Genomic DNA, 20733 nt, shown 5'->3' on the forward strand with positions numbered 1-20733 from the left:
ATAGTGGTTGTGATACATTCACCCGAGGAAGTTCTCACTACTACTTACAGAAATTCCAATCGGTTTTACTACCAAAATATTCGACTGCATTAAACACTGCTTTTATTACGCATATAACGCTAATGTAATGCTAATTTAATGTTAATAAACATTTGATCTTGCAGCATTAACGATGCAGATATAATGCTATATGAGAACTTTGATGCATTTGCAGGGCTGTTATAAAGCTTTGAAGCATCTTTCATGCTGATTTAAAGCCTAAAATTAATGCTTACGGTTACTTGGGTATGTCTCATCACTATTTTAATATTATCTATTTTTGCAATTTGCAATTATTATGAAATTCAATAGTGATCAACAGCGTTTTAGTCTCTGTCGGATGCAACTTCTTGCAAGAAAATCGGTTAAGAGTTTCTATGTGAAAATTTGGCTAATGTTTTTTATGGCATTTTGTGCACACACACACGCACACACATACACACACACACGCACACACGGACAGACAGACATTTGTTCAGCTCATCGAGCTGAGTCGAATGGTATATAACACTATGGGTCTCCGGGACTTCTATCAAAAGTTCGATTTTGGAGTGAAATGATAGCCTTTCGGTACAACTTAGTTGTACGAGAAAGGCAAAAACTTATACATCGCATTAGTCACATACATTCCGAAACTTATACTTTTCATTAACTTATGAATGTTATTAGCTTTTTGATATGGGATCATTCATTAGGTGGCATAATGAAGAGTATAAGTATTTTCGAATGTTTTTTTGCCATAACATATAAGGTTATTTTTTTACGTGCATAGAACCCATATTTTTTGACGCCTCTAAGTATTTTTAAAATTTAAAACAAAAATCAAAAAAAGTGCTGTTTTTTAAGATTGGCCCTATTTAGGCTTTGAACCATTCCACCGATTCGTTTAACTTTTAGTTAAAATTTGACACTTCGATGGTTATTTTCCCATTGTGGTTAAAATTTAACTCCGAAGCCGACCCATTTGAGTTTCGACAGATTGATAGTTATTCGGAACGAAATGGATTTGGCGCCAATTTTCTCGCGAACAAAGTTTAACTATTGAACTTTCAAATTTAACCATGCTCCGGAGCAGGGTTATTTTTAACCACGGCGAAATAACCATCGAACTGTCAAACTTTAACTAAAAGTTAAACGAATCGGTGGAATGGTTCACAGCCTTAGAAAGAACATCGGGTGAATTTTTCAGGCCGGTTTGCACGTGTAGCACTTTTTCGGTTTTTGTTTTCGATTTTAAAAATAGTTAGAGGCCTAAAAATATATGGGTTCTTTGGGAAAGTTGACCTTAAATAAGCCAAAGAATCGATTGAGCGAATAAAAATTTTTGACGAGAAAGGGCGTAGGCTAAATCTAAAGAGCGAAGCAGAATGGATACGTTTGCGTGCGCTCTCAAAACAAGCTCGATTTTGTGAGGATAACACCGTGCAATGCTGCATATTTATTTTATTTTTCCGTGTGAATCTCGTCGGAAGTGGGCCTTGCTGCCCTTTTCATCAGCGTCATATATACAAACAGTTTTGGTCCAAATGCACAATATTGTGCGTCTCGAGAAAAACACAAATATTGCGGATTCTTGCTGGTTGCCTCTCAGGTTCATCGCAACAGCCACTATATACAACACGGGTAGATCAAACAACCCAAATTTTGAGTTGTTTTCGATCTGGCATCTCTTTCATTCCATCCTTTGATGTCAAAAACAGAGAAAGAAAACCACCCAACGATAGCAGTTCGATGGGGGAAGCCAACGCTAGGTTAAAGGGGTTGAACTCAAATTTAGGTTGTTTAAATCTATTTGAACTTAACATTAGGTGAAAACAACTTAATATTTAGGTACTTTTTCACACGGCATCAAACGGAAACTACTCAAATCCGAGTTGGGCCACCCAACTCAAAATTGGCTTCCCCCACCAACGGTCCAAATTAAGTGAAATGAACTTAATTTTGAGTTGTTTGAACTTCATTTTGGGTTGTCTGATCTAACCGTGAACAAAGTCAACATTAACCCTCTCCCGCCCATGGTGTCTGTGGTGCACCATCAAATTTTGCACCTTCTAACCTTCATCGAATTGTTTCAACAACAAATAGGAATATTGTACACATCTTTATGGTTCCATTAGACTGGAAATATAATCTTTTTTGAGTACAAATAGTGAAACTATTGAAAACAATCAATTAACTATTGATTTACAATCAAAAACTTTTTTTTCGTTTTCCACTAATTTTGGCTATGCCAAATAACTTTTGTTCTAGCATTTTTCTCAAAGATGATTACTTCTTATTGAAAGCTTTGAAAAAAGTCGTGGGCGGGAAAGGGTTAATCTTCCCCACACAGCAAAAAAAGTTGTTGAATATTACATCGAAATCGCTGCAACCCGTTGAATCCATCGCTTGTTGAATATTACATTGCACGATGTACTCGAGAGCTTGCTGTGTAATAAACAAGAGCGATGTAATTTCTTTCGATGTAAAAAATAAGATGTAATCAAAACGATGTAGAAGAATGTGATGTAAATCCGTGCGCAATGCACTGAAATGAATGAAATTATTTCGATGAATTTTCGTTTTCAAATTTATTTTTATTGAATTGGCATGATACTTAATTGTTCTTATATATTTATTATTTGATAATATATGTTTCTATTAATAAAATAATGTCATGCAAAGAAATGTTTTTCTATACAGCTGAAGCGGCATAATGCGACTCGGTGACCATTTTTCGTTTATTTGATTTTTGATTCGTTGTCCTGGATCGGTCTATCCGCAGCTCTAAAATGTAATGGCAATATCAGCCAGGTCAAAGAGCCATAGTGAATATAACCTTCCGATGCGGCGAAAGGTGAGCGGCTTCTCACTCGAAACTCGCAGGTCACTTCCAGATAACTTGCCAGCGTGGAAAACAACAGCGGCACTGACTTCAGGAGTCTTGGGCGACGTCGAACGCTGAAAACGAGAATAAAAAGTGAGGCTTATGAGCGATAATAGATATTTTTTAGAACGATTCATGTTTGTTATTTTTTTAAAAACATCACTGATGATTCCCCAGAATTGTCTTGTCTTCTGAAAACATCCTTGGGATACTGAAAAGAATCCATCTGGGATTCTGAATGGAATCTTTCTGGGATTATAAATAGAATTCATTTGGAGTTCCAAATAGAGTCCTAATGGGATTCCATATGAAATCTTTCTGGGATTCCGAAAGAAAACCTTCTGGGATTCCGAAAAAATCCTTGAGCTTCAAAATAGAATATTTTTGATATTTCAAAGAGCATCCTGCTACGCATTCCGAATGGAGCACTGATGATATTCCAAAGGAAGTTCTTATGGGATTTCAAAATAAATCCTTATCGAACTCGAAGGGAATCCTAATGAGATTCCAAAAGGAGTCCTTATGAAATTCCAAAATAAATCCTGTGATTTCGAAGGGAATTCTTATGGGATTTCAAAGAGAGTCTTTAGGGGTCGTTCAATAATTACATAAGCATTTTTTCTTGGTTTTTCGGACGAACCTCCCCCCCCCCCTTGTAAGATTTTTCCTAAACAAATTATTTTTTGTTTATATGAAGAGTAAGAAAATGGCAGACCCCCCTCCCCCACATGTGCTTACGTAATTAGTGTACGACCTCTTAGGGGATTCAGAATGGAGTCCTTATGACCTTAAAGGATTCCGAAAGGAATCCCTATGAGCTTTGGAGGGAAGCCTAATAAGAGTTTTCCAAAATGAATACGAAGTGCATTCTTTTGGGATTCCGGGGAGAATGATTTTGGGATTCGAAGAAAATCTTTTAGAGATTTTACCAAGGAAATCGTGGAATTCTGAATGAAATCGTTTTTGGATACCAGAAAGAAACCTTTTGGGATTCCGAAGACAATCTTTTGGAATTAAATAAAAACCCATTCGGATCTTCGGATCCTAAAAAAGAATTCCTTTGGTGGCCCTTAAGGTTTTCCATCAGATTCTAAAAGGAATCCTTCGTGAATCCCGACGGGAATTTTTCAGGGATCCCGAAATGAGTTCTTTCGTTATTCCGAAGTAAATCGTGAATTCTTTCGGAAACCCGAAGCGAATCCTTTTGGGATCCGAGGAGGATTTCTAAAGGAATTGTGAGATTCCGAAGGAAAACCGTTTCTGGATACTAAGAAAAAAACCTTTTAAATCCTTTTAGGAATAGAAAAATAAATATTCGAATTCTGAAAAAGAATTCCTTGGAAGTCTCAGATGGTTTTCCTTTTTGAATTCTAAAGAGAATCCTTTTGGGACTCTGAAGGGAATCCATTTTGGATTCCTGAGGGGATTCTTCGAAAAATTCGATGGGATTATGAAGGGAATCCCAAGGTGCCCCATATGCAATTTCTTCAGGCCCCGTTAAGATTTCTTCGATTCCTTCGAAAGCCCGTATGGATGCACTCCGGAAGCTCGTGAGAATTCCCCTCGAAGGTCGGGAGAATTCCCCTAGGAAGTACGTAATGAATCCCCCAAAACTCCGTGAGGAATCCCCTTCGAAAGCCCGGTGGATTCCTTTCGGAAGCCCGTGAGGATTCCCTTTGGAAGCCCGAGAAACTTCCCTTCGAAAGATCGTATTAATTCCCTCCGGAAGGCCGAGAAGATTCCCTTCGAAAACCCGTGAGGATTTCCTTCGATCGTCATAATGAATTTTTCTTCGAAAGCCCGCGAGGATTCCTTTCGGAAGCCCGTGAGGGTTCCCTTCGAAAGCCCGTAAGGGTTTCCTTCGAAAGTCAGTTAGGATTCCCTTTCGAGGCCCGTTAGGATTTCCTTCGGATGCCCTAATGAATTCCCTTCGGAAGCCCGTGAAGATTCCTGTAGGAAGTATGTAAGGAATCCTTCCGGAAGCCCGTGAGGAATCCCCTTTGCAAGCAAAGCCCGTGAGGATTCCCTTCGGAGGCCCGTGAAAATTCCCTACAAAAGCCCGTAGGAACTCCATCCGGAAGGCCGTGAGGATTCCCTTCGAAAACCCGTGAGGATTTCCTTAGATCGCCCTAATGAATTTTTCTTCGAAGGCCCGCAAGAATTCCTTTCGGGAGCCCGTGAAGATTCCCTTCGGAAGCCCGTAAAAATTCTCTTCGGAAGCCCGTAAGAATTCCCTCCGAAAGGCCGTGAGGATTCCCTTCGAAAGCCCGTAAGGATTTCCTTTGAAAGTCTGTTAGGATTCCTTTCCGAAGCCCGTGACGATTTCCTTCGGACGCCCTAATGAATTCCCTTCGGAAGCCCGTGAAGATTCCCGTAGGAAGTATGCAAGAAATGCCCTTCGAAAGCCCGCGAGGATTCCTTTTGGAAGCCCGTGAGGATTCCCTTCGGAAGCCCGTGAAACTTCCCTTCGAAAGCCCGTAGGAATTCCTTCAGGAAGGCCGTGAGGATTCCCTTCGAAAACCCGTGAGGATTTCCTTCGATCGCCCTAATGAATTTGTATACGAAAGCCCGCAAGGATTCCTTTCAGAAGCCCGTGATGATTCCTTTCGGAAGCCCGTAAAAAATCTCTTCGCAAGCCTGTAAGAACTCCCTCCGAAAGGCCGTGAGGATTCCCTTCGAAAGCCCGTAAGGATTTCCTTCGAAAGTCCGTTAGGATTCCCTTCCGAAGCCCGTAAGGATTTCTTCGGGCACCCTAATGAATTCCCTTCGGAAGCCCGTGAAGATTCCCGTAGGAAGTACGTGAGGAATCCCTCCGGAAGCCCGTGAGGAATCCCCTTCGAAAGTCAGTGAGGATTTCCTTCAAAAGCCCGTAAGGTTTTCCTTCGAAAATCCGTTAGGATTCCCTTCGGAAGCCCGTGAGGATTTCCTTCGGACGCCCTAATGAGTTCCCTTCGAAAGCCCGTATGGTTTCCTTCCGGAAGCTCGTAAGGTTTTCCTTCGAAAGTCCTTAAGGATTCCCTTCGGAAACCCGTAAGGATTCCCTCCGGAAGCCAGTAAGGATTTCTCTCGGAAGCCCGTCAGGATGCCCTCAGAAGCCCGAAGAATTCCCTACGGAAGCCTGTGAGGAGGCCCGTGAGGATTCCTTTTGGAAGTACATGAGTAATCCCCTTCGATAGACCGTAAGGATTCCCTTCGGAAACCCGTAAGGTTTTCCTTTGTAAGCCCTTAAGGATTCTCTTCGGAAGCCCGTGAGGATTCCCTTCGGAAGCCCGTGAAAATTCTCTCCGAAAGCCCGTAGGAATCAATAATTCCCTCCGGAAGGCCGCAAGGATTTCCTTCGGAAGCCCGTGAGGATTCCCTTTAGAAGGCCGTGAGGATTTCTATCCAAAGTCCATAAGGATTCTCTTTGGAAGTCCGTGAGAATTCCCTTCGAAATCCCGAGGGGATTCCCTTAGGAATACCATAAAGATTCTCTTAGGTAGCCCGTTAAGGTTCCCTTCAGATGCTTGTAAGGATTCCCTTCGAAAGCACTATGGATTCAAGTAAGCACGTAAGTATTTCATTCAGAAGACCATACCGATTCCTTTCGGAAGCCCGTAAGGCTTTCTCCCGGAAGTCCAAAAGAGTTCCTTTCAGAAGCCCTTGAGAAGTCCCATCGGAAGTCCATATTTCTCTCCTCCTATATCAAAAGCGCGGTCAGGTCCTGAGACGTGGGTAGGACAAAAACTGGATTATCAAATCTATAGAATACTTTTATGGAATTTCAGCGAGTTTCCAGGCATCCTCTCAGAAGAGAGATTTTTTCGGACATCCTCAGATAAGTTATAAGATACCCTAAGACTATTAGGACAATAATTACATTTCTAGTGTTTATAGAACATTTCTTAAAAGCATATCTTCAAACATTTTTACGAATTTCCAGAAGTGGTAATGGATTCCTGTAAATTTTATAAAATATTGGATGATTTCAATTATTTCAATACAATTTCAATTATTTCAATATTATCACAAACTTCTAGAAATTCTAACCTTTAAAAATTCTTTAGAATTTCACTACGATCTACCAGTGAAGCTTCTGATCGTCCAAGAATCTTTAAGGGTGTTCAGTATTATTCACGGGTTTTCTGAAATCTCAACAACAATGTTACTCCGAATTTCAGACCATTTTCTTTCCAATTTCTAAAATTCCTTGCAAACATAGGTGTATATTTGTGATTCCTACAGATTTCAATAAACTCTTAGAAGCTTTCAGAATTGTTTTTTTCATTGGCCTGCTACCAGACATACGAGTGGACTACAATCATTATAGTGCTAAATATTCGTATATTTCTGAGATTGTTCTCTCATATCTTTGTCTAGTTTCTCAACTTAAGACTACATCACTTTTCTAAGTGAATCCTTGATCTATATTTCTGTTCATCTACTTTACCGGGTTAACGAAATCTTCTTTCTGTGGTATTTGAGGATGCAAAGGTTTTCTCGATGTGCGAGGGGAATAAATATGTTCTACGAACACCAGCGTATACAAATTTTGTAAAATTTAATTGAAAATGGCTAGAAGTATAGGGTTTTAACACCAAAATACTAAGCCAAGCCAACTAAGCATTGTCTGTTGATTGTAACCGATGTTTTGTACCGTGCTCAAAGCGGCGCTCACAGCCGCGCTGAAAACATCAATGTTCGAGCGCCGCTGTGAGCTCGGTGCAAAACATGAGCATCCAGCCTACCCTCGGGCTCATGTTCATTTTTACGAGTGCACGTTCCAGTCCGAAGCGAAAGTTCATTCGAGTGCGGCAGCACGGATAAACATTTGCTTGGTGCTGCACCTTGAAGACTGGATTTGTACCAGGTGTATAAAGGGCTGTATATTGTTAAGCTTATACAACACGGCAGACTGCGGTGGGCTGGACACGTTGTTGGTATGCCGAAAGAACGTCAAGCGAAGATAATATTTAGTAGAGAACCCGGAAGAGGTTGCAGGCTTCGTGGAAAGCCGCGTACACGATGGCTATTTCCAGTTTAAGAGGACCTGAGGGTCTCAATGTTCAGGGCGACTGGAAGCGATTGGCCCAGGATCGAGTCCAGTGGAGAAGGATACTCCATAGGTTCATCAAAGAGCTGTTGCCCATCAAGTAAGTAAGTAATCCCTGGAAACTTGCACGATTGCCAGTTAAATAAACTCTGATAAACTTTCAAACCTCTGATTAACTTTGAAACGTTTTAATTATATTTTTATAGATCTAGAAATTGAAATAGTATTGATAGTATTAGATCTTTAATTGATCCATATGCTACCGTGGTGCATCGGAATCCACTGTATTACATTGAAAACTGCGAAAAATATGATAACATAATGAATAAAATCAATACAATCTTATTCGAAATCCGTCCACCTTGAACGGATTTCGAATCACAGGATCATAACCCGTACAACTATTTCCTAACTTTAATATTTAACATAACAAAATGGCGCCTGAAACATTGCGTTTTCTGAGTGGCGATTTGTTATTCAATTGTGATATTTAAATTTCAGAGCATATTTCCATTCAACGGCCAGACATCTTACTGTCAAGATCAGTGTAAGATAAATGATTAATAAATGTTATCCCCCAAACCCACTTCAAATTATAGTGATATTTCACGAAGTGAATGGAATTCGGTGTTGTACGGATTTCTGTCCTCCACGGTATGTTCTTACTACAATCATGGGTAGGACAATGCTTTGACTGTCCTACTCAGTTATTTTCATGCGCCAATGTCCCATATGAATCTCACCGGATTCGTAGAATCATAATATGTACAAATGTTAGACACAACTTTTATACAGTTTGCTATTCGTTAATTTTCTGGAATTAATCGCGACAGAAGGTTCCCCCTAAACACACGCGACGCGATTCTATCGCTTGGTGACTGCGATTTTGTCGCTATTGGCATGGAAGCGTAAATGCAATATTGCCTACAGCGACCCAACGATAAAATCGCGGCGACTAGTTGTCGCCGTCGCGGAGATGATATCGCTCAGGTCTGGGGAAACCTTAAATCTGTTGAAACAACATGTGTAATATTAAGGGCCCCCCACACTTTACGATTTCATCGCCGCGACGGCGACAACTATTCGCCGCGATTCTATCGTTGGGTCACTACAGGCTATATTCCATTACCGTTTCCATATCAACGGCGACAGAATCGCAGTCGCCAAGCGATATAATCGCGTCGGGTGTGTTTGGGGGAACCTGAATACTAACATCAACAACAAACTTTAAATTCACTTTACCTCATACCTGCACTGCTTCAAAAACTTCATCCAGTGTTCGTTGAATTCTCCGCTGGATGACTCACTTCACAGGTCATGGTGGCATGTTCAACTCGCTGACTACCTGTATTTCCACTTGGCGAGACACCGTACAATCGATTTTGCTTCCAACTTGCCCTACCCGGCGTACAGAGGGGATATCTAAATTGATTGTGGTCAGCTGGTGTCATATCCAAACCTCAGTTGGTGAAAGCGCGTTTATTTTTCCTCGTTGAAAACTTAGCAAACTGCTCCCAGCATTTGATGCATATGTCGCCGTTCAGATTTCTACAAACTTCTTTCCACAAATCGGCCAATTTACATACAATACAAATACTCTCCTTCCACAGATGTTTAAATTTTTCCAGTGCTCTCGGACTTAATCATGTTGTTATTTGCAGTCGGTTATAACCTTGTGCGGAACGATTCGTTACCTGCACGACAATGTTGTTAAAGGTGGTCTCGGATCAACTTCGAAGGTGTCCTGCTTCATAGCGCATACTTCTGGCACGTAGTTAACCCTTTGTTCATGTTCCTCTTCCTGCAGCTTGATGGAAATACCACGCACCTGGGGGTGACGCAGACGCTTTTTCAGATGTTTCTCGAACGCGGCAATTCAGTTGCGCAGGGGCGGTAGGAATAATAACCACTTCTTCGATGCAGCGCATGTCTGTGGAGATTCCTCGTCAACCGAGTATAGTATATTTCTCATTAATGAGCTTCTTGATGGTCTAAGTACGCGACAACCCATTCTGGCTAAAAGTTTTGCTGTCGGTAAAGTCGGCGTTTTTTTTGCGAAAATTCCGGACAAGCTTTAAAAAAACAAGTAAACTAAACATCTAACTCCCGTCGATTCGGTGCATCCTACATCCAGCCAGCAGATGTGAGGAGTGTGCCACCAGTCATACGACCGGTACCGTCCTTGCGATATTTGTGTACAACAAATCGTACTACGCTACGGTGTCAAATTGGTTTCTGGAAAGCAGATGTGGATAAGGAATGAAAAACAGTAACAAAAAGCAGATTATTATGCAGGTGTACCTGTTTCCTGGCTAATGCATTGCGGTTACAGATGACTGAGGACATTTTTATGGATTACAACGGGGCGTAATCTTGGCCTTTTCTCATTTTTACAGCATTGCTCCAGCCGGTATTAAATTTAGTTGGGAGCTGCAAGCTTGGTACCGGTTAATAGATACCTACATGGTCTGGAATCTGGATGCAACTTGTATAGCTTCTGTTCGATTGTCCGCACAAATGAACTCCCGAGAGCGATTCCGGCTATTCGTTTTTGTTTTTCAATAAAGCTGCAAAACAAAAAAAACATTAGAGAACATTTTGAAGAACAATAAACTAAATTATGTATATTACAATTAATATCAATAAACCTTTCGAAAAATGATGTTGGAAAAAATACTTCGCTGCGAAAGATGGCGGAGAGCGGACTGAGCGTTGTGAAACTTCAGCGATGGAAAGCGGATGAACAGTGTTGCTAGATTTAAATTTGCATTATACTTTTATGTGATCTTACATTCTTTTTGTGTAATTTCACACAGTCATATTATAATCAATGGGTTGCATTTTCATCTATGTAATATTCATGTTATTTCTACGTATTTATACATAGAAAAATGTAATTAGAAAAGCGAATTTACTTGTGTGTAATTTGAAGAGCGATGTAATATTGTGTTGAAGTGAATGCAAATTTATATCTGAAAATGCCTATTACATTGGAATTTAAGTACATAGCATGAATTACATTGGAGCAAATTACATTTCTTTTTGCTGTGCATCGTATGCACTTGTCTTGAAAAACACTAATGCTGTCCAATAAGCAGCTCGAAGTTGTTCTCATCCTGCTCGTTCTTTTTTGTCAACAAATGGGCATCAGCAGGACAGGGAGAAACCTCGACCTACTTCAAGCTCTCATTGGACAGCACTACTCTCTATGTGCTCAGTGAATCCGGTGATCTCTCACTAATACAATCGAACACTGCTGTCATTTGGCAAAAAACACGTGGTTTTGTTTTCAGCGGGAAAATTCTCCCTATATTTTAACCCGCCGGCTATCTTGACGATTACCTTCGCCACAGATAACAGATATTGAGGCTGGCATCCAATAGGTGTGTAAACATCCGCAACCGTTAATTCAAACACTACTAAATATTCACACATATTTATTGGCAAAAATCCATAGATTTAACTTAAGATCTATATTAGCGCACACATAACTATTCTCCACGCGAACTACTAATAAAATATATATCCAAATAAACTTTATGTGTGGTCTCGAATCAGCAATTTATTATTTAATTTATGTGTGGTTCTATATCGATTATATTAGGGTATAGAGCTATTGCAAAAATTTATAGCTGTTATAGCAGCGCGTTTAGTAGCGACCGGTAAAGTGTCAATGCCAAACGGCTTAAACTCACCACCGGTAATCTTGCTCTTATGCAGGTAGCGTTATGGTGATTCTGGATTTGGAGAACTCCAAGGCTATAGAAAGTGCTGGAGGTGGATTAATCTTTTCTGATGCTTTGTTTCTGTGTACGAGCTCCCTCGGCCGGCGTTCAGCATCACCCGCAACTGTCAAACTGTGCGTTTCATGTTTCCGTTCAACTGTCTCCTTCACTCCTCTGCACATCAGCTGCTATCGCTGTCACTCCCCCGGCAAAAAGTCAGCTGAATCGACCGACTACTGCCAAGACCGGACGGCTTTCAGACTTTCATACTCGTTCGCTCGATTCGACCGCGACGTCCATCTTTCCGAGCCGCTAGAAGAAAAGTGTCACTCTTGAGAAGGGTGTTGTAAAGTTCGAAGAAACCAGGAAGGAACTAAACGAAGATGTCGATGATCTCTGCCCGTCTGGCCGCTCAGGTGGCCCGCCAGCTGCCGAGAACCGCTAGCCAGGTAAGAGAAAACTGGAAGAACGAAAAAAATACTCCGCCGCTTTTTTTTTTTTGCTGATCAATGGAGGCTGCTCGACGACGAAAAATGGTGACATAATCAGACCGAGAGAAAATCGGAATAAAGGCAACTAGTTTTGGGCATCGCACTGGGATGATGCTAAATCGGATACCGAGGTATTTGCGGAGAGTGTTTTTGCTGGAAAATTGCGAAATTTGTGATCTTGCCTGGACTTTTTTTTCGCGAGCCGGGGCGATTGTTATGTAACGTCATCCTCTTGAAAGCTGAAGTTCTGTGCTGGAAAATCTAAAGTGGACAGTGATAAATAAAAATTCAAATAAAATATTAATAAACTTTCTTACATCTGATACTGTATTCAAAGTGATTCATTTTCTAGTGTTTGAAAGTGATTTGACCAAGAGATTTTTTGGATTCGTATACGGAACATTATTTTTTGCAGGGCTGGTTGCATTCGAATTTCTATGTTTCTCCAGAATTCAATTTTAAACAAAAGAGTGATATGAATTTCGTTTAAATGTAAAATTCAAAAAAATATTTTTTAAATTACACAACAAAAAATCTTGTGTTTTATGTCTTATATAACTAACATAATGATTAATTTGTCCAGGATATTTCGGATCATAGTTTTATTAATGCCATCATTTAGTAAATCCACTGCATATTTTATAACTGTTTTAGTTATTATATGGCAAATATGTGGGAAACAATATGTAATTTATGGTGATTTAGGGTAATTTTATATGTTTAAGTATTCGTGAATTAGATTCAGTACTCTTTCTTGCTATAGTATTAAAAATTAGAGGAATCGTCGATCGAACTCCCATTCTAAAGTTCTGAACTAGTATGCTTCGAAATATTTTTCACATTTAGTAGAACATTTATGCAAGCTCAAATTTTCAAATCCACTAGTCAAACATCTTATACAAAAAAAAAGCGTTATTACAGCCTAAACCATTGCTTCAGCTAGTTTTTTAGTACATTAAATAACTTTGGGTAGTTAATACTTGGACAACTGGAAGTTATATTCAATGTCGATTTCCTTTTTCCTTTGATAGAAGTCGCTAGGTTTAGCGACTAAGGATCATACTTTAATGACTATAATATACATAAGTAATAATAATCCCATTTATTTTTTCTACAGGTCGCTAAGATCGCTGTGCCAGCTGTGACGGTCGCTGCCCGCAATCTCCATGTTTCCACTGCTAACCGCGGTGCGGAGATCTCTTCCATCCTGGAGGAACGAATCCTCGGCTCGGCCCCGAAGGCTGATTTGGAGGAAACTGGACGCGTGTTGAGCATCGGTGACGGTATCGCCCGTGTGTATGGTCTGAAGAACATCCAGGCCGATGAGATGGTGGAATTCTCCTCCGGTCTTAAGGTTTGAACACCGTCCACATTTCAGTTGGCATTTATTTTAACTTATTGGACGTCGTTTGCACAATTTCAGGGTATGGCTCTTAACTTGGAACCCGACAACGTCGGTGTGGTCGTCTTCGGTAACGACAAGCTGATCAAGGAAGGTGACATTGTCAAGCGTACTGGTGCCATTGTCGACGTTCCGGTCGGTGATGAACTGCTCGGTCGTGTCGTTGATGCCCTGGGTAATGCTATTGATGGTAAGGGCGAAATTAAGACACCCCAGCGCTTCCGTGTCGGTATCAAGGCCCCGGGTATCATCCCTCGTGTGTCTGTGCGCGAACCTATGCAGACCGGCATTAAGGCCGTCGACTCGCTGGTCCCAATTGGTCGTGGACAGCGTGAGCTGATCATCGGTGACAGACAGACTGGGTAAGCAAAAATAATAATTAAAATGAATAAGCAACTTTTTTGTCTATTCTTTCCTAATCCACTATTATTATTATTATTAACTAATTATACATTTTTCTCCAAACAGAAAAACTGCTCTGGCCATCGATACCATCATCAACCAGCAGCGTTTCAACAACGGAACTGACGAGTCCAAGAAGCTGTACTGTATCTACGTTGCCATCGGTCAGAAGCGTTCGACCGTGGCCCAGATCGTGAAGCGTCTGACCGATGCCGGTGCCATAAACTACACCATCATTGTTTCGGCTACCGCTTCTGATGCCGCTCCTCTGCAGTATCTGGCCCCGTACTCCGGTTGCGCTATGGGAGAGTACTTCCGTGACAACGGCAAGCACGCTCTGATCATCTACGACGATTTGTCCAAGCAGGCCGTCGCCTACCGTCAGATGTCGCTGCTGCTGCGTCGTCCACCAGGTCGTGAGGCCTACCCTGGTGATGTGTTCTACCTTCACTCTCGTCTGCTGGAACGTGCTGCCAAGATGAACCCAACTCTGGGAGGTGGTTCCCTGACTGCTCTGCCAGTCATTGAAACCCAGGCCGGTGATGTGTCCGCCTACATTCCAACCAATGTCATTTCGATCACTGATGGACAGATCTTCTTGGAAACTGAATTGTTCTACAAGGGTATCCGACCAGCCATTAACGTCGGTTTGTCTGTGTCCCGTGTCGGATCTGCTGCCCAGACCAAGGCCATGAAGCAGGTCGCTGGTTCCATGAAACTGGAGTTGGCTCAGTATCGTGAGGTCGCTGCCTTCGCCCAGTTCGGTTCTGATCTGGATGCTGCCACCCAGCAGCTGTTGAACCGTGGTGTTCGTCTGACTGAACTGTTGAAGCAGGGTCAGTACGTGCCAATGGCCATCGAGGAACAGGTTGCCGTCATCTACTGCGGTGTCCGAGGTTACCTGGATAAAATGGACCCCGGCAAGATCACTGCTTTCGAACGGGAATTCTTAGCCCACGTTAAGACCAACGAGAAAGCTTTGCTGGGCCAGATCGCTTCAGAAGGCAAAATTTCTGACGAAACGGAAGCTAAGCTGAAGAACATTGTCACCAGCTTCATGTCCACCTTCAGCGGTTAAGAAGTTACATCTTGTGTTAGCTTTTAAATCGAGCTGGGTTCGATACAAGCCTGAACTCAGCCACAGTGCGTTTTTGAGTCACTAGCTTTATTTTAGTGATTCGACACGTTCCATCATCAAACTAGTAGGTACCATCTTGCGAGCGAGCATAAAAGTTGAAAAAGGGGGAAATGGAAAATTTGCGATACCCATGCCGTAAGTAAACAGGAAATTATGTTAGTGAGGTAAAAAACGAAACAAAAATAATCGCAGCGACATTATTGTAGCTCTTCAAATTGTATTAAACAAAAAAAAAATATGGAGATAATATCCTAATATCGAAATACAGTTTCCAACCAATAAGTTTACGTTTCTAGTTTCTATTGTTTAGAGAAATACTTGGCAGATATTCATCTGATATTTATATCTGTGCCTATAACAGATCGATGTTATGCGGTGGATGTAGTATGAGAATACCCATGATTGATAGCGGCTCGAGCTCGGATAGTTGTTACACCCCCGTCCGCAATTAAGCAACACATCAGGGGGACTATTGAGAACACTCACGCCTATGCTAACGCACTCGACGTTAATACACACAACATCGACTTAAGGGTGGTAACCTCACCACCCGTCGATCGCAAGATATAATAGTGCGGGGTTAGGGACCACCTCCAACAGTAAACGAGGGATGCAGGACTACATCCCCGACCCGCTAAACCGTTTCCATTGCCGCCAAGCCCATAGTCCCTTCGGTACTACCAGAAAGTAATGTTTCAAAGGGGGGGCGGGAGCAGTGCACAACGCACCCTCGAGGTTAGCTGCGTGTCCTTGCAGCACCGAACATCGTGACTCGCTTTTTTAGAAGAACACCATGGTATCGTGCCAGCGCATTGCCGGCTTTCCAGGTGGCCTTACCACGCCCTATGTCTTCGGAAGGTGGGAAGGTCGATTTCGCGCCTGCTTCCCTCTGCACGGCTGGAATCAAGAATGATTACGCCCAAGGATGTTTTTTTTTTTTATTTGTTTGAGTCTTCGAAAATATAAAAAAAATCGTACAGACTGGTAACTTAAATATTAATCTTAGATCTAAACACATTTTTCGACATAGTAAAATCAAACAAGTGGTACACATCATTAAAACGTTGACAACACACATCTAGCGGATTATTTTGTCCATAAAGAGTCCGATGCGCTGCACGACGAAAGAAATCAAATCGCCTGGTTATCCTTTCTGGGGCGTTGAACCGAAGCTTTCCCAAGAGTTCAGAACAGTCGATATTGCCTTGGAGCAGGTCAAAATCAGCAAACGTTGGAGAAACTCACGTCGCTGTTGTAGCGTTGGTAAATTAATCAAGGCACATCGTTGTTGGTACGGTGGAAGAAACTCACGTGTGCGCCACGGTAGGTGTCGAAGTGCATATCGTATGAAAACCTTCTGGACTCGTTCCAGACGATCGATTTGCACGGCGTGATACGGGGCCCAGATAGTAACACCATATTCCAAAATACTTCGAACAAGCGAAACGTATAACGACTTGAGGCAATAAACGTCAGTGAAGGTCCTCGTGTTACGCCTTATCATTCCCAAAATAGCAAACGCTTTGGCGGTAGCAATTGCGATGTGCTCAGAAAATCTTAGCTTGCTATCAAGTGAAATACCCAAGTCCTTGATGACCGCAACTCGTTCCAGAATGATATTCCCCATCGAGTATTGAAAATTGATTGGAGAGTGTAAGCGAGAGAAAGTGATCACGTTGCATTTTTTGACGTTTACTTCCATGCCATTTGTTACGCACCAGCCAATCAAAGCATCCATGTCCATCTGAAGAGCACAGCAGTCTAGTAGGGATGTCACTATTCGGTATATTTTTAGGTCATCTGCATACATTACTTTACATGATTTGAAGATGGAGGGCAGATCGTTGACGAAGAGCACAAACAGTAGTGGCCCTATATGGCTACCCTGAGGGACCCCGGAGTGTACAGAGAAAGGCGCCGAAAATGCTGAGCCAATTTTAACATATGCTCTACGATCAGCCAGGTACGATTGAATCCAGCTAGTAAGCCAAGTCGGAAGTCCATATCGTTTCAACTTTTCGACCACCAGATTGTGAGGGACACGGTCGAAAGCTTTAGAGAAGTCGACGTAGATAGCGTCCACCTGCTCACGTTTCTCAATTTTGTCTAATAGAAGGGACACGTATGACATGACATTTGTTGTTGTGGAACGTTTCTTAACAAACCCGTGCTGTTCATCTACGATGATATGGCGTATAGATGGATATATGATGTCCAACAACATACTTTCCATGATCTTCGGCAGGCAGTTGAGTATGGATATTCCTCTGTAGTTTTGGACATTATGTACGTCTCCGGCTTTATGGATTGGAGTTATTGCAGCCATCTTCCATAAGTTTGGAAAACGCGCCTCACTTAAAGAGCGGTTGAAAAGCAGCGTAGTAGGTAAAGCCAACGAGGAGCAGCATCCCTTGATGAAGCATGGTTGAAGATTGTCAGAGCCAGGGCCTTTCGAGGTTTCAATGTTTAGGAGCTTTCTATGCACCTCTTCTACCGCAAAAGAAACAGTTGGTATGTTCAAATCATATTCCGGTAAACTGCTCAAGTACTGTTCAGACAAAGGTGGTGAGTTATTACTTGCCACGTTTTGAAAGAAAGACGAGAATAAGTTTGCAGAATCGATCGATGAAACTGATGTGGTATCCTTGTAGAACACGTTCTGAGGGATTCCACCGGTTGAAGTCCATTGTCGCATGTACTTCCAAAGACGTTCTGGGTTCGTTTTGACTTCATTTTCGACTCGGTGAACGTAAGACCTGAAGCATGATTGGTTCAAAGAGTTGAATTGACGCTCTAATTCCCGCACAACCGCTTTTTGATCTTCGCATCTTTGCCGAAAATATCGTCTACGCGCTTTACTAAGCCTTGCGCAAATTACGTAGCTCGCCATTCCACCAGGGTTGTTTATTATCAAAACGGCGAATTCGTTTCCATTACGGCACATTATGTTGAATAATTGAATCCAATTCAAGGTAGAATCTGCTAACAGCATCGTCCACGTTACGCACTGCAAGTATCGTTGCCCAGTTGATCGATGAAACTAACGTATTCAACTCGTCGTAGTTGCAATTAGTAAAATCATAATAGTACACGTCAGTTGTGTAGTCAGGTAATGAGCGTGCCGTGACGAGTTTAATTACAAATGGTTTGTGATGTCGATCAATACTCATTAGCGGCAATGGAGGTTCGAAAATTTCACATGATTTAAAATCATTAATAAAAACCAAATCGAGCATTCTCTGGTTTTCATTCATTAGGTGATTTGCCTGCTGTAAGCCAGATACCAGTATCGATTCAACCAATGTAGTCTCTTGTTCGGAAGCTGCATTGATGGGAATATAGCATTCTATATCATCATCGAAACGCCAGTGTAGCTGTGGCAGATTGTAGTCCCCCAATACCACTATCGTATCACGTTCTTTCATTTGATGATAGATGTTGTCGATGCAAGTTCCGTGACGTTCGTAATTCGTTGGGTCAGAATTGGGAGGAAGATATATCGCGCAAACGTACAGAGCCTCATTTCCCACATTTACGCGCACAACTATTTGCTCCAGCTGGTCTGCGTCGTCAATAAAAACGGTGCTGCTCGGCAAGTGGTGCTTTACACCTATCAACACGCCACCACCACGCTGAAACTGGCTTGTATTTGGATTACGATCACATTGTTATTGATCATTTAGTAATTTGCGTTCGATCATTTAGTCGTTTGTCAATAACTCATTCCAGAAGCCGAATTTCAAAATGTATTGTATGGCGGACTTCTAGTGCGAAGGTTTTTCTAAAACTCTGCCTAATGGTTTGTTGTTCCAATTCAACTAATAACGGAGTTAAAGCGCCAGCTGCAGTAACTTAAACTAAATGATTGGAATGTTATTATCATTTAGTCTAAGTTACTGAAACTATAGCTATAACTCCGTTACTAGTGGAGTTTAAGCAACGAATCCTTAGATAGAGTTGTAGAAAAACCTTCGCTCTAGAAGTCCGCCATACAACAAATTTTGAAATTCGGCTTCTGGAATGAGTTATTGACGAACTACTAAATGATCGAACGCAAATTACTAAATGATCAATAACATCCTTGATTATGCCGCGTGCACCCCAAATCTCTGCGATAGGACCTATTCGCCAACACACAGAGGGACATGCGGACCCGGTGCCTATGCCTGCCCCAGCCTTGACGAGGACCCCTTTCCGTCCTCGGGCTCGGAACCCGCCCGGTTGACCGACGCCGCGAAAGCGACGATACCATGTTGTTCTTCGCGCGGCCACTTGTTCGATAAAAGGATCGAGTTCGACCACAGGGCACCGGTATGAACCATGATGCCGACTCCGAACCCTTGGACCACCTCTTATTTGCACCTGAACTAGTCAACTTCATCTTTACACATCTTCCGAACTAGATTGTCCCGGGTAGTGTCCAGACCACATGTGGTCACGCAATGTGCGACAACGTGGGCACACGAACAACACGTGTTCCGCCGTTTCCTCTAAACCTGCGCACACCGGACACTCAGGCGAGGCCGAGTGTCCGAACCGATGTAGATACTGTCTGAAGCAACCATGGCCTGTAAGGACCTGGGTCAGGTGGAAAGTGATTTCCCTATGGAGTCTCTTGACCCACGTGCCTATCTCCGGTATCAACCTATGTGTCCATCTTACCTGCACTGTGATTTTGCAGCACGCGGCACTTCGAACCCCCCATGGGGTGCTTGCTGTTCGCAGCTTTGCTGGAACATATCAAACAATTGGGAGGGTTCGTGCAGCATTGTGCCTTATGTCCCTCCAATCCGCAGCGTCGGCAGAGCTTGCTTATGTCAGGGTCTTTGCAGTCCCATTGCTTGTGCCCCGGTTCCAGGCACTTGAAGCAAACTTCGGGTTGCTCGTATATGCGCACAGGGCATACCGACCATCCCACCTTGACGCTCCCTAACTTGACTACCTTGGAGGCGTCCGCTGCAGATAGCCGAACCAATGCTACCTGTGTCCCTGCCGGACCTTTCTGTAGACGATTTCACACTGTCGCTGCAGTGCCGTGACGAGCTCTTCGACTTCGGTGATCTCGTCCAGGTCTTTTACCCTTAGATTCACCTTCGTCGTGAGTGCCCTTACCTTGACCCTCTCGCCTAGGACCTCCTCAGCCAACTTCTTGTAGGCGGCGCCTTTTTGCGAGACGCCCCGCTCAAGCTCGAGGATCATCTCGCCCGTCCGGGTACGTCTTAATCGACGTACGTCGGCGCCGTGTTCACCTCATCGCCTTCAAGACGTCCGAGTACTTAGCCTCGTCCGTCTTGATGACTAGGGTATCGCCCCTGGAGCGATTGGCGCCTACCCTAGACTTCTTGCTACCCTTATTCGCCTGGGCCTTCTTTTCGGCCCTTGACGTCTTCGGTTTCCTCTTGTTCTTGTCCAAGGTCTAGGAGGCGTCATCCCCCTCTATTTCCCTGGTCTGGTGGTTTCCTGGGTGGACGGTTTTGGAGATACCTGGTCGGGGTTCAGCTTCCCAGCCCCACTACCCTTGTTCGGGGTAGTAACCCTCCGCGTTTTGGAGCGGCCCCCAGGGAGCTCATCCCCTGGATACTGTCTCCCCCGTTTTTGTGTCTGCTCCGTTGGAGCATTCACCCCCGACGTGCCCGCG

At 42.8% G+C, this 20733-nt stretch overlaps 1 protein-coding gene and 1 long non-coding RNA gene across 3 annotated transcripts; one reads left to right on the forward strand and one right to left on the reverse strand.

The window, feature by feature from the left end:
* Positions 1-2594: 2594 nt before the first annotated feature.
* LOC134215778 (uncharacterized) lies at positions 2595-10671 on the reverse strand. 2 transcript variants are annotated; one of them, XR_009980304.1, is made up of 4 exons: positions 10569-10671; positions 10239-10504; positions 9180-10172; positions 2595-2979 (listed from the first exon to the last, which is right to left on the reverse strand). It is a non-coding gene; the product is annotated as an uncharacterized LOC134215778 (long non-coding RNA). The 2 variants fall into 2 exon arrangements; XR_009980305.1 differs by having other exon boundaries at positions 10586-10633.
* Positions 10672-11901: 1230 nt separating this feature from the next.
* Positions 11902-15382, forward strand: LOC134211520 (ATP synthase subunit alpha, mitochondrial). Its single transcript, XM_062688436.1, has 4 exons — positions 11902-12111; positions 13271-13507; positions 13577-13917; positions 14024-15382. The coding sequence occupies exons 1-4, from the start codon at positions 12046-12048 to the stop codon at positions 15033-15035; spliced, it is 1656 nt and encodes a 551-aa protein (XP_062544420.1). The 5' UTR covers positions 11902-12045; the 3' UTR covers positions 15036-15382.
* The last annotated feature ends 5351 nt before the right edge of the window (positions 15383-20733 follow it).

This window comes from Armigeres subalbatus, chromosome 2, assembly GCF_024139115.2.
Source record: "Armigeres subalbatus isolate Guangzhou_Male chromosome 2, GZ_Asu_2, whole genome shotgun sequence".
NCBI classification, from domain to species: domain Eukaryota; kingdom Metazoa; phylum Arthropoda; class Insecta; order Diptera; family Culicidae; genus Armigeres; species Armigeres subalbatus.